This window comes from Hetaerina americana, unplaced genomic scaffold, assembly GCF_022747635.1.
Source record: "Hetaerina americana unplaced genomic scaffold, ioHetAmer1.1.p SCAF_8, whole genome shotgun sequence".
Classification (NCBI taxonomy): Eukaryota; Metazoa; Arthropoda; class Insecta; order Odonata; family Calopterygidae; genus Hetaerina; species Hetaerina americana.
In genome coordinates, this window is record NW_027287427.1 from 22,731,828 (window position 1) to 22,747,031 (window position 15,204).

The following is a 15,204-nucleotide window of genomic DNA, read 5'->3' on the forward strand; positions in this document are numbered from 1 at the left end:
GTTTGTTCCCCCCAAGGGGCACAAAACACTGTGAATAAATATTACTTGCATTTTATCAGGAAGGACAGAATTTCATAATCTACTATTATTAGGAGAGAACTAACTCAATTTCATTAACCTCAAGGGACACTTGAGATCTTTCTTCAAGAAGCTGCATGCCCTATATAGTCTTAGTTCTATTACATCCATACTCTACTGAAGGGGAATATTAGGCTGTCCTTTATTTGAAGGTGACTTCTGTGGGAGGCTTTACCATGCTCAGGCTTCACTGAGGCGAAACTGCAAAACCAATAATAAGAAAGCCAAAGATTTTACCAAATAAAAATGTTTAAATCCAGAACATTTTTATTTTTTACAACACATACAAGCCTTAAATCTCAGTCAGCTTCTAGATAGCCCCAGAGCAGACATATATTTGGAGCAAAAATGATCATTCATATCATTATATAGTTATATAATCAATATGTCATTTTATTTATGGAGAATCTTAATCATATTTCCTTCTTCTTTAGAGTTGGATGCATGCAATATGTGGTACTTTCCTATGGAAAGAGAAAAATATGTTATCCCCAGAAAGCATTTGGACCACTTACTTTATCTTAGGTATGTTTGTGTTTAGCTGAGCAAAACACTTAGTTTAGTGGCCAAATGAAAAGTATTTCCAGTTACATTGCTTCCAAAGATATAAATACCAATTTAAAATCAGCTGCCATCTCCAATAGACAAGATATTGGCAAATTAATTTACAAAAAGAGTAAAAACCATTTGACAGTTGTAGATAAATTAACTGCTACTTGATAAAAATTGATTATCATAAATGATACAGGCTGAAATTTCCTCTTTCCATATCACACATACATTTTGGTGTTGAGTATGTATGGCTTTACTTTGGTTGGTTAATGCATGGGTACTTTTTCACAAAGTTAACAATTTCATTAATCCTGGATAAATTTAGTTTTACAATTTACTGTCTGCAAAATGATTTTTATGACCATTTTATGGCTTCCAATTACATTAATTTACTTTTTGATCATGAACTTGATGAATGCACTTCCCATCATTTTTTTATCCCAAAGTTGGATAAAAATTTGGTTTCTAATTTGACTAATGTTGCAAATAAGTAACATTTTTTAAAGTAAGGAAAAATAACCCTTAACTCAGCTATACTACAAGTAGCTGTATATGTCATCATTCACACTACCTCAATACACGTATACTTTTATTAATGCAAGAGATTATTGCTAATAAATTCACTTACGAGCACCCTAATTGCATTTCCCTGGCATAATCTGTTTGTCCATATGGAAGATGTGCCTTCCAGGCAATCCATTTCCACAACCATGACTTGTCAGGTCCCATATCTTTGGTGACTGGGAATATGGTTTGTATTCAAAACTCTGGGTTCCATTTCCAGCATTGAAACCAATCTGTTAGTTTTGTGGAAAGAAAATAAAAGCCACAATTATCCAAGTGGTTATTAAAGTTGAAGAATTTTATGATTTCACATTTCCATTATGAAAGGAAAATTACAGACAGGAAGGGAGATGAGAAACAACAGTGAAAGGAGAAATGTAACCACCAAAAAAGGTAGCTGCGACTTCTGGCAAGTTGGCTGAAGGCACAGGTCATAGATGGGTTGATAGAGAACATTCCTTTCCAATCTCTAACCTCTCCCCGCACCAATATGACTGCCCATCACCCCATTACCCTTTGGCTATGTAATATAAAATTACATTTCTTAATACTAGTGTGATACACTTGTCACTCAGAGTAACTCTCCTTATGGATTTCAATGGACATCATTCAGAATGGACTTTGCACAAAATTTCCCCTTTCTGGTCAACCGCCTACCTTATTTACCGCTGCTTACTACTGCCATCTTCCATACATAAGCATTCCAACAATCATTCCAATTCTGTCACTCAGTCCATGAACCATACAATAATTGGGCATGTACACACTATGCATCTTTACAGCCCTCATCAAAATTTTAACTATAAGTACCCCCAATCTCCTCTTCAATGTTGAAAATATTCTAGAGAGAGCACTTTTCTCCCTTGAAAGTTTCCGCAAAAAATCTCTAATAAAGCTTTCTACTCTTTACAGCCCCCATCTTCTGTATGGTCTGCCAATACCACGGTGTATCTTGATCCCCAACCCTCCTCTTCCATCGCTACATTTGTCCGAAGTCTTAAATCTTTCTTCAATTCCATTAACCCCAAGTGAAATATCATACCTAAGCAAAGGTGTTTCCTTCTCACCAATCCCCAAAATCAGCTATGTCACAATTGTAACTGATACCTCGATTCCATTATTTAAGATTGAAGGCTTTATGGAATACTCAACCTATATGTTATTAAGAGGCTAGGAGTGTCAATATCACAATACTTCAATTCTGAGACCCATCACCCTACGATCTGAAACCTTTTCTTCCCAATCATCCAGAAGAGATCTTTATCAAAATGCAAATGCTCCTATGCAAAATCTCTAGTCCTTCCTTTTTCAATTGCTTAAAACCCAAGACAACCTTTCCACATTTGAATCATATGCTCTGAAAAATTCATCAACAATCCCAACACTATCATCAGATAAAGGCTCCTCTTGATGGCACCACCTCATACACAGCCACCCTGACTGACCTAAACCCTATCTTTCAAAAAGAAGTCATAACCTTTCTTTGACAGAAATCCTTGTGAAGGTCTATCTGACGAAGACATCTGAACTCGCCCCGCATCTAATCCTAGGACCCCTCTGTTCTACATTCTTCCAAAAAACATTCCTGGCTGATCCATTGTTTCTTCCAGTAATTCCCCTTAGGAATGCATCTCTGCATTTGTTGACTACCAACTCCAGTCCCTTGTCCAATCCCTGTTACCATACATAAGACACAATTTCCTAGCTAAACTTAATTCTATCTGCTTTCACCAGAATATGGGCATGATAATGACCCCTATTGATGTGACCTCCCTATCTATACATCTATCCCCCATGAAGAAGGTCTATCCCCTCTACAACATTTCCTTTCCAAGCACCCAACTTCACAAGTTCCTAGCACAGATTTCCTTTTACAACTTACACAATTCATTTTCACATGAAATTATTTCACATTAATTAATATTCACCACATTCATATCAAAGTTTGTACCATGGGAAGTAGATTCAGTTCTTCATATGCCATTGGACAGAATTTTCTTTCCCAACACATCCTGAAACCCTTATTCTGGCTAAGATACATTTGTGATATTTTTCTCATCTGGCAACATGGTATGGACATCCCTAAAGCCTTTATCTCTTCCCTCAATACAAAACCCTTTTGTTTCCTTCACATCCACCATTTCCTCCACTCAAATCACAATTTTAGACGTCCAAATCTCCCTCCTAAACAACATATTCCAGGCAGCAGTCCACATCAAACCCACTAATAAACAACTGCATCTTCACTTCAATAGTGGTCATCCTCTCCATGGTAAGAAGTCAATCAAATGTTCTCTTCCTCTCTAAGGCCACTGCATCTGCTATAATTGTGAATCAATACGATAACTCCCTAAAAAAATTCCTGTCTAGGCATCATGCCTCTCTTATCCGACGTGGTTATCTGAACTTCCTCCAGCACAAAATATCCAAAAACATACATGCAGCCCTAAAATTTATGGGGAAAATGACACTTTGTAAATTTGCAAACCTTCTTCATGCAGCTCCTAAAGATTATTCTTAGAGATCTTTACTTGATCCTCTCCAACAATAAAACCACTGCTAACCTTTACAAATACCCTTCTGTAACATTTAAACATCTAGGAAATCTTTCAAATGTTCTTAAAACCACCGGCCCCTCCCTAAATCCACTCCACTTCCTAAAAGTTCTCAGACTCCATACAATTGTGTCAGGTGCAAAACCTGCTCCATCCTTGTCACAAATTCGCTCCCTCAAGGACACCTTCCTAAATATCTCCCATCCCTTCTGGCTTCTTTGTGAATTTCAAAAGGTGACATTTACCTCCTACATGGTAAACTCTGCCTAGTTTTTTGTACTGGCCAATTCGCCCCCTCAATATTAGCATTAACAATCACAGAGCATACTGTGACCCATCCACCTCCCTCCCAGTTCCCCAACATACAGTAACCCATGGTCAAAGTTTTGCTTATTGCTACAATGTATCTTTTATTTCCTACCTCCTGTCAACAGCCCGACCTATCCAATTAAATCCTAACAAATAATGCTAGAATTGTATGCACATTTTAATTTACAGGGACAACAATTTGAGCTTGAAGTGGAATTCAAATAAATGACTCGGAAATTGTAGTCCTATGAGTGAAGAACAACTTCTTGCGGTAACATATCTTGACGTTTACACTGAATTTAAAAAACGATTCAAATGTTTTAATTTATAATAATGAGAGAACAACCAGCACCAGATCAAGAGCAAATATATTCATCTTTCATTTATTGAATGCAAATGTTTCTGAAAACAAATATGTAAATATTACCTAATGTTATGGAAACTGTAATTATATTCTGTAAAAACTTTTGATTCATTCCCTAAGTTCAGAAAAGTAAGCCTTCTGGCTGATATTCATAGAAATCAAATGTAAAGTGTGTATCACGAATTATAAGTGTGTTAGCAATTACTGAGAGAGCAATTACTAACAAATAAAGCTTCTTGAACCTCATTTATTGAAAGGAAAATATGTGAGGAAAATGCCCATTTTGTCCATTCAACATTTGTATGCATAGTTTTACAATACTAAATGAGATAACTGCATCTAAGTGACACAAGCTGGGGCTGCTGAATGCAGATTTTAAAATGCAATATTCTATCATATTTCAACCCAGCCTGAAAGAACCTGCAAAGGTTTGTGGGTATATTTGTAATTTTTTAACCCTCTTAGTGCTGTCCTTCCAGTGGTACTAGTGAAAAGTGTGGAGGGTAATTTATACAAATGGATCATCTGAGGAGGAAATATTTTGAAGTCATTTTTAAAGATATCCTTATGTAGTTCTTTTACTGCATATTAACTGAATAAGTTAATATTTATTTATGACTTTTACATTGTCTTACAAAATAATTGTTATTGTTTAGGTCTACTAATCATGAACATTGGCTTACGACAATATATTGATTGACCCACCGCACTTTTCACCTGATATGCAAAAGCCATTATATCAACCTGTCACACTAAAAGGGTTAATAAATTTATAAAAATTTCCCCAAAAATCACTTACAAAAGCTGGAAAACCACCGAGGCCTGTTGCAGTGTCACCACCAGCCTCTGTGTGAGTAGTCCATGTGATCAGTTCATAGTTGAATATGGCATAGGAAGTCACTTCGTCTGTTGTTACAACCATTTGAAAGGTATTAGTCTAGAAAACATTAAATTTTGTCATTATTATTTTCTCAATACCATTTAAAATTGGGACAAATTTAAAATTACTTCAGGGATTTACTGTCCCAACTAGATATACCCAAATAAACGAACCTTGTGGAGACTTGAGGCAATACCTCCAGCAAATGACACATTCTTCCATGTCACAATCACCACGTGCTTGGGGATAAATGTCTCAGCACCAACATTTCCTTCTCGAATGTCCCGCAATACTCTCTCTCGTACCTCAACTCCAAATTGGTCAGTCCTGTGCTCCAGATTACTCTCTACTCGATAGTACACACCTGGCATCCGCTGATCAGCATCTGTGGGGCTTAATAGCCCTAAAAAATAGTGTATCAGCATCATGCACCCTTCATGTTCAAACTACATGTGACAGAACAAAGGAAAATGGGAGATTAACTTCAAAAGGCAAACATTTAAAAAAATACTGAAACAAACAGCTAAAACATGGTCATTTTTTTTCATTGTAAGGTTGTATAGACTGTTCCCACAAGTTCTGAGGAAGGTTGCCAGTGATCCCTCAGCCTTTTCTTGAAATCTTAATAGTCACAAACATAGCAAAGACAAGAATAGGCACTTTTAATTTTCCAAAATTTCAATTAATTTACCTTAAATGTGTTGTTTAAAGAATGAAAAAATTCCAACTGCCATTTTTTAAATAATTTTTGGGAATGTTCCTTTTTTTCCAATGATCACATGTTTCCAATATTACAAAATAAAAATAATCTAGTAAGCAAGAAATAGGATAGTAGATGCTAGGATAAAAAATAAAATACAACATTTTTTGTAAAAAATGAACAGTTTTTAAGTAATGAATTGCTTCTGTTTCCACTTTCATATTTTAATATCCAAATTCATAATTACATTTTTGTAAGTTTTTGGCTTGATTTTTAATTCCAGCCCATTTTTTTATTCTTATGAAATAGATTATTACTTCGAATAACATAATAATAGATGCACAGACATTCATAATAATATAATAATAAGATACTTGTACCAAAAATTACAAATTGCACTTCCCTTCCTCCCACATTGTACTCAAAACCTTCTGGATACTGGGAAGGCCCTCAGCTTATAAATTACTTATTTTTTGCAGTGGCCTCAGCATATTTCTTCCACTCACAGTATCCCTTCTTTTCCTTCTCACTTCTCCCTTACCATTTCTTCTTAACCATTTCCTTTGGTGAACAGATATCCTGTCACTTCTTGGTATTCATTGTTCCCTATGAAGTATCATTTAATTCTCTTTCATACTTATCAAATCCCCACCTTATGTGTCAAACTAAATTCCTAAAAATAACAAGTAGACGAGACATAGTGAGTGGTGGGCATCTAAGGACTCTCACGACACCAATCCTTGGCTCTCTCTCTCTCTCCTTTTTCTTCATCCCGTCTCCACTCAACTTCCATGTATGAAAGCAAAGCTTAGAATAAAACTCCCAAGGCTCAAACCCTGTAAATTGCCATGACACACTTTTCCACCTAAATAGGCAAAACATATTTAGGTGGGCCTTATCCTCTTTTCTCAAACCAATTATTACCTTTCAAATTATATGTCATAATATGTCCATGTTGCAGAATGACTAATGGACAGTGATGTGAGGGTACTGTTAAAGTTCTTTGTTGGATAGCTGAGATATTGGATTTTGGAAATCAAACAGACACTATATCACGTGGTGCTATTAGTCTAAATGGGTGCCTGATTAAAATGCTATAATCGTCATAATTTCATAATTGACCTCATTAATTTCATAATTTACACCATTACCTTAAGTCTCCTGTCTTAAACTGTAGCAACAAAGGCTTCTAAGTGAGTAACCACTTCTTCATGGTCAATCAATTTTTCTTCAGCACCATCACTCCCTACTACAACACTTTTTCCAACAAACTTTTTTGAAATTCATTTGGGGCTAGAACGAGGTTTCCAACAAAATGGGAAAATATGGTTTCATCTCATGTTTTGTTCATGTGTGACCTTCTTGGAGAAGGTAGAGAGCTTCTCTCTATTGAGAGCTTCTCTCTTCTCTCTAATATTTTCCACCAATTGATATGATAGATTTCAAAATGACCAAGTATTCAATGAAGTTACAATCATTTTCAATACTTACCATATACCCTTGAAATTTGAAAAAATGTGGCTTGAAAGTTCTGTTGCACCAAACTAACTCTTAGTACATTTCAAAATTCAATGGTACTTCTAATTCATACTTCCATCATTATTCACCGAGGGAATATTGACAGTGAATATTTTGCATTAATTAAAATCTATAAATGAATACCTATGGGTATGGCATTACATCTAGTCTATAGCAACTCTCAAGAAAACATGAGTTCAACCAACAATTTTTTCATGCCAGCAATTTGAGAATCAAATATGGGAAAAAATATTGTAAATGATGAAAGCTTTAGAAATTTGTATGCTGCTACTAGAAATATAAAAAGGTATAAGTGTATGGGAGGAGAGAAAAATCGGTAGCTGATGAAAACCTTCATACATGTATAGGTAGGAAGAAAAATAAGTCAAAGGAAATATTATTTTGATCCACAATCAATACAATTGGAGGCTTATTTTTCCTTGGTAGTCATATCAAATTTGTGTTTAGGCTATCGTTTGATTGGATTAATATTATAAAATGAAAAACCATCACAGCTAAGAAATAACTTTTATTACCAATGTAATTCGAAAATATACATTTTATGATTTATCAGCTAGTTCTATGAAAGGATTCCCAAGCAAAGCAACAAAGAAATACCATGTAAAAAGTTTTGATTGATCTTTATGCTGAGTACGTAAACAAAAACATTCCCATTCAATTGAAGATTCTTTTACTAGTTGCATAAGTGATGTTTGGAAAACAGGAGGTCACCTTATTTAGTTCAAATGTTGAACATGTAAACAATTTTAATTCCCAGCCCTATATACTTAACAACATTATTGAAAATGTAAAACAAATACTTGATGAGCTTACCTATTCTGCATTTGCTGAAGAAAACTCCAATGAATGATGGATCATTCTTATTTGGCCATTCCTTGATTGGGAATACAAGTGGATAGGTGTAGTGTTCAGGGGGATCACTGAATTCCAGGTATCCATTTAGGTTCACCTAAAAAAATTGAATTTATGTTTATGAAAACCAAAATATAAATTCCAGGGTTAAAAGTTAACTATGTATGATTTTATGATGAAAAAATTGTCCCTACCTCCCACAAATCCTTTATATTTAATATGTACACATAGTTATGGTCAATACCATTATGTATTAAGAATATCCACAAACATGCTTCTAAATTTTAAATATGGAAATTGAATAACTGAATACTTTTTCATTAGTGCTCTCTTCCATACAAGTTAAAATGAAAATAGGCGGCTCATGATATCATAAAAGTTTTATAATTGTAAGAATTTAAACAAGAAATTTTAGTATTTAAAATTGTAATTAACATCAATATTTTTTAATAATATTTGCTATATATATATATATATATATATATATATATATATATATATATATATATATATATATATATATATATAATTATAATCAGCATGCAAATAAATGTTGTTACTATGTTAATGACATATTTAAAAATGTTGTTGAATGAATCTGCACTTCTGTGAGGAGTTGGGAGTAATTTATCTCAAAAGTAAAATAAATTATGTATGACAAAAATCATAATGAAATATATTAATAATATTTTCGATATACCTTAGTCCTTCTGGAAAAACCTCTCTCCTCAAACCTTATTTCAATTTCTGATAGACCAGTATCCCTGTTGAATCAGTTGCGGAAAACAAGGTCCACTACAACAGCCACATATGACAAGGTGAACCAAATCTTTTTAGGATTGGATGATAGAACTGAAACTTATGAATTATTTTTTGATTTCACTACAGATTTTGACTGCATCAATCATCAGCTACTCTTGTATACACTGAAACGCATAAGAGGCACATCCTACAAATGAATTGGATCATATCTAAGTGAACGGCATCCGCATGTGGAGCTCTCAAGAAATGGCTCCAAATTTGTTTCTCCTGGTAGAGAAGTAACACTGTGTGTTGTTCCCTAGGATTCTGCATTTGGCCCTAATTTATTTTTAATTTATATTAATGATCTACCTGATAGGTTTAAGTCCATTAAGGGAATAAACCCGTTACTGTATGCTGACAATGCAAATATTATTGTGTCAGCCTCCTCAGTGGACAGTTTGACAGAAAGAGCAGCTGTAGTTGCTCAGATTTTCAATGAATGGTGTCTTCTTTACTTCCTAAAACCTAATTTAAACAGGCCCAGCCTGATTTATTTTACTAAGAAAAACAAAGTTTCCACGGCAATCTCAGTAGATGCAGCTGGCTCAGTAGATGATGCTGGTGCAGCATTCCCCAAATTTCCAGTATCCAATTCCTGGGAGTTATTCTGCATAGAAACATGTCTTGGGAGGAACACATTTTCAAATTACGTAGAAAGTTAAGTTCTCTTTGCTTCCCCATTAGAAATATTAGATATTCTGTAAATTTAGAGGTCCTTCCTTCATTTACAATGGTGAATTTTATTATCATGTTACTTTTAGTATCCTCTTCTGGTGTGCCTATCCCCGTGAGGGCATAATCTTCAAAATCCAAAAGAGGATTATACGTATTATGAGCAATGCTCCTTGCGATGCACCATGTAAAACTCTCTTCAGAAGACTTGGTTTATTACCAGTACCTTGCACATATACATTTTATGTCATCTTGCATGTAAAGGGTAATATTTCTCAGTACAAGGTCAACCACAATTACCATAGCCACTATACAGGGACCTGCACCAGCCATTTATCAGAACACCCAATACTGCTCATGGGCCCAAAGCAATGGGCTCAAGGTTATTCAATAAACTTTCCCATGAAATCAAATATGAAAAAAAGTACCCATTTTCAAGGAAAAGCTGTTCAACCTATCAAAAAATAATATGTTCTATTCTGCAAATGAATACCTGGAATTGTCGCTACCCATCAATTCCGGCTTAACCGAATAAAATATGCAATTATACTAGTGTATTGGTGTGTGTGTGTGTGTGTGGTGTGTGTATATATATATAGTATTTTCTCTAAAATTGTGAAGTTTAAATCTGACGTGTCCTATATTTGTGTATGGATGAATACAGGTATACAAAAAATTTCTGCACATATTAATACATTATTATTATTATTATTATTATTAATATGCCTCATTATCTGCTACAGATGGCAGACCAATGTTCAAGACCTTCCAAGCCAAAATCAAGGATTACAACTCAGTCATCAAGCCCAAAGCTACATATGGACCAGAATTCTTAATGATGAAGAAGAAAGGATATCTATGAGAACTGGAGACAAAAGAAAAGGAAATTCTGGGGAAAATCTTAGGGCCATTGAAAGAAACAAAAAACATTTGGATTGAGAGAGAAAAAATAGTATTTATATAGAACTACCAAGAAAATCACAGATACAATGAGAAAAGAGAGATTAATTCCATGCACACCTAAAGTAATTAAATGAAAATATATTAACCAAAGAAATTTTACCTATTTTAAAGAATTAAAAAAATGTAACACGATGAATGGAAGAGACCAAAAAGGATTGGAATAACAGAGGAAGTAATCAACAACAGGGAGAAATGTAGAGAACTGATACATGTAGCACAAGATTTACTGTAGACAAACCAGAACAAAGAGGTTGCGGACTGAAGAACAGAGACGAAAAGTAGGGGAGAATATGAGATATTTCTGAGGAGATAAAAAGAAGGAAAGTCTTCAGTTGATTGTGGTCCATAGTTGGCCAAATTTCATTTCAATAAATAAACATATATATTTACATTATATACTGAAATTTGAGGTCTAAATTTGGGCAATTTCCCATGGTTCAAACTTGCATTTGGATATAGATCGAGAGGATTTTCCACATGAAGATTAACTTACCCGTGTGTAGTTGAAACTGAAACCAAAGAAAGGTAGCTTGAAGGTAAAATTCTTATTGCCTTGAGGAGAAGAGCTATGAATGGTAGTCTGATAATCTCCATGGTTATTGTCACCTCCTTGGTCGAAATACCAATACATTAGCTCATTCTGAATCTCCTTCAACCTTTTCTCTGTGATCACATACCCCTCATCACGAGGAGCTATATGTCCTGGAGGAGCTACTCGGCTATGTAGATAATCTAAACATGAAGACAGAAAACATGGGGATTCTGTATCACTTGATACTTTATTATTATTAATAATAATTAATATTATTGATAATTAATGATGACTGATTTTTAAACCAGAATTACTTCAATATTATCAAGACATGAAAAACTATGGGGATAACCAAACATTGAATATCACATTCATTCTTCAAACTTTTCAATTGCATCCTGACATGAATTTCATAATTTCAGGCATGATATGGTAGAGTTGGAGTATGTTAATGACAAAATAGTAATTACACTTTTTCACTAGTTAAATTTTTTGTAATGAGCTTAAAGATATGCTTTCTTGGTGGAATTGCACTACCTACAAGTATAACTTAAATAAGTTTCAGAGTGACTTTTCACTAAGCCGTCAACAGATGTCATAAAATGACTCTTTGAATAACATTAAGCTTTCATAATAGAGCTAAATAGTCTCTATTTTTTAAAATTAGATTCTTTTCTAAATCCTAAAATTTTGTTAGCTCGTCCGCATATTTCCCTTATGTTTCACCCGAGAGAGGTCATCAGTGAGGGTAACACCTAAGTATCTAATCAAATCTTCAGTTTCTGGTTTGTTATACCTGTGCTCCAGTATTCCGTTCACTTTCTCTTTTGGTTATGATGATGATAATGTAAAAAATCATCGAATTAATACCACAAATTTTACATGACTTAACAGCGTGAAGGCTTCAGCTGTGACGAGAAAACCATTGCGGACCCCTGTGCTACTGTCCAGGGTTACATCTTTGGAGCGTGAGTGGTTGCTGGAATTCGAGGGGCAATGGCAACTGACGCATGACCATTCTGAAGACAAATCCGAAAACATTGAAATGTGAAAAACTGAAGAATTGAGGGAAAGTTCCTTAGGCTACTTCTAAAGGAACTCAACATGGCAAGATCCGCCCCGTGTGAAAATACGTGTACTGTAAAACACTGAACAATGTGTCAATCAGTCAAATTGGCCATCATGCAATCTTTCCTGGCAACCTTTCGTGAAGATTTTCTTCTTCCTCTTTAGTTCCCGCATACTATTTGATAGTTAACGCCTGCAAAGGGCTCTAAGTATTAAACATAGTCCTGTGCGAGTGGAAGTTATCCATCATTCTGTCAGCGGTGGCATTGTATCACATCAGATTTCTCACTAGGTAAGAAAAATGCAATTTGTGTAATGTTTAATTGGAATTGCTTTTAATGGGGGCCTCATTGGCAATCAATGAAAATAACGCTTTAATTGTGTGATAGTAGAAATATTTATTTTCGGTTACCAACTTATTTTAACCCTAGAGACTCTACGGGTCGAATGGAAACTTTGTCGAGTCCAGTGCGGTACGGTGGCTATCGTACTGGCTTTCCACCTAGAGGTCCCGAGTTCAAATCCCGGCGGTGTTGAATATTTTTCAGTGATTCATTTCAAAGATTCCTGCTTGAGTTGCTTTGGGGAGGGCATTTTGAGTGAGTACGCCGTCCGTCGGTTGCGACGTTAAGCTGCGGACCCCTTGGCGACTTTCGTAAAGAGCAGGCAGGCAGGCCGGTCTCTCTCCACCCTTCATCCTTTTCCATCCATCCCTAAAGGCGCAAATGGCCTTAGCTTTTGGTCGCCTCCCCTAAATACTACTACTACGAAAGTGTCTTTTGGTCATCTGCTTCATCAGTTGCTGTTATCAGTGAGTCAAGCGCCGCTATCGTGCACAGGTGTTATCGTTGAATGTGAGTCATCCTAATCGTGGTTTCAACGATGATAAAACGTCGCCGTCAACACTTCAAGGAATAATCTCACTTTTGGTTAGGAAAAAATTCTTCAGTCGACGAAATACTGATTTTCATTCGCAAATTTGTGAATTGACACTGAACGCATGTATTGTTGCCCGCGGATAAAATTGCACTTTGATCTCACGAAAAACAGCTTGAGAGGAAATAAATATCGCATGAAAACAGGAGGCCTTACTTTCCCTGCAACTGAGACGGTTTTTCTGTTCCAATCCAGTTCCATCGACTCATTATTAAGATGACCTTTTGAAATAGTAAATGAAAAATACAACAGATTTTGCTATTATTTGGAGCTGAGGGTGCAAAGAGGCTCGGCGGAACTAGAATTGAGATGAAAACCGGTTTTCATTTACCATCAGGCGAAAAATCTTACGGAGGACTACTATTAAATGCTTAAAACAAACAGATTTTCTGCATGAGCTGTTGATAGAACCTTTGCTTTCGTTAGGGAGCCACTCCCTTACCCTTGAACTCCTTGACCTTCGCAGCAGGTACTTTCTCAGTAGGGGATGGTTTGACCTCATCCGCCACCACCGCCTGGATCAGCATGGCAAGCAGAAGGCAAACTACGCCGACGCCGTTCCACCGCAACATTGTTCACTTTGACAGAGCACACTACCGAATCAATGAAAGACAGGCAACCTTTCAACGATCCACGTTGTCATCAACTGCGATATCTCTCTTATATACGCTCTGGGGAAGTTGAAAAGGCGGGGAAATGGAAGGTGTGTCCACAGAGTCACCGCAGCGAGGATGGGGGAAAGGAGAGATACGAAGTCTTCGTTGATAAAATTGACTTCGGGGGTCAGGAATGCTCCCTAAAATCTCCAGGTATTAGGTATTTTAGAGCGTTTTTAAACTACAGTCGCTCGCGGAAATTATTTGCACTCGAAATTTACCATCGGAAATCATTCCTGATTGCTTAGTATCTAATTTCAGTGCCGCTTTAATCGACTTCCCGAGCAGTCCCATACGATCCTACCGTAATCTCCCAGGGGATCGAGATGGTGCGGGGGCTAACGTACTGGCTTCCCACCCTGAGGGCGCGGGTTCAAATCCCGGCGGTGTTGAATATTTTTCAGAGGTATCTCGATCCCTACTTGAGGGGCTTTGTGGAGGGCACTTTGAGTGAGTACGCCGTCCGTCGGATGGGACGTTAAGCCGCGGACCCCTTGGCGCCTTTCGTAAAGAGTAGGCTAATGCCGACGCCGGGTTTCTCTCCACCCTTCATCCTTTCCTGTCCTTACCCTATGGCGCAAATGACCTTAGCTGTCGGTCGCCTCCCCTCAAAACTACTACTACCCGTAATCTCATGGGTACTCGAAGTGTTTCCAAGTAATACGGCAAAGGGGAACCGAGATTGGTTATAATTTTTAGTTACACAAGATTAATGATTGATCGGAAGGTCAACTCAAAGTTCCAGGTTATATTTACACCTTTGAGCTTTTGATACCTGAAAATTGCTTTTCTTTTTGCGAAATGACGAATTTAAATTTTGCATGGTTCCTGTGCAATGATCGACGAAAGAAAGATATGTCCGGAAACGAACCGTGTAATAGGATATACTTTACACTCTCATACTTCATTTCGTGGGATTATTTGATGTCCATATTGAAAGAGTTTGTAATTTTCCACAGATCTTTTTTGATTCAGAGGGTTAACTTCTTAGACCTGACAATAACCATAAAAGAAAATAGACATGAATTCTTTGTTTTCAGGAAACCCACATATACGGATTATATAATTCCCAATAATTTCGCCCACCATTTTTCACACAAATATGCAGCCCTTCACTCGATGATACAGCGGCTCCTGCATACCCCCATTTCCCCTACGAACTTCAATAAGGAACTCAGAA

At 36.2% G+C, this 15,204-nt stretch overlaps 1 protein-coding gene across 1 annotated transcript; it reads right to left on the reverse strand.

The window, feature by feature from the left end:
* Window positions 1–338: 338 nt before the first annotated feature.
* On the reverse strand, window positions 339–14,252 carry LOC139697799 (protein mesh-like). The gene is made up of 7 exons (XM_071596644.1): window positions 13,811–14,252; window positions 11,326–11,564; window positions 8,355–8,490; window positions 5,476–5,705; window positions 5,222–5,359; window positions 1,259–1,427; window positions 339–542 (listed from the first exon to the last, which is right to left on the reverse strand). Exons 1-6 carry the CDS (start codon window positions 13,938–13,940, stop codon window positions 1,266–1,268), a joined length of 1,035 nt encoding a protein of 344 aa, XP_071452745.1. The 5' UTR covers window positions 13,941–14,252; the 3' UTR covers window positions 339–542; window positions 1,259–1,265.
* Between the last annotated feature and the right edge of the window lie 952 nt (window positions 14,253–15,204).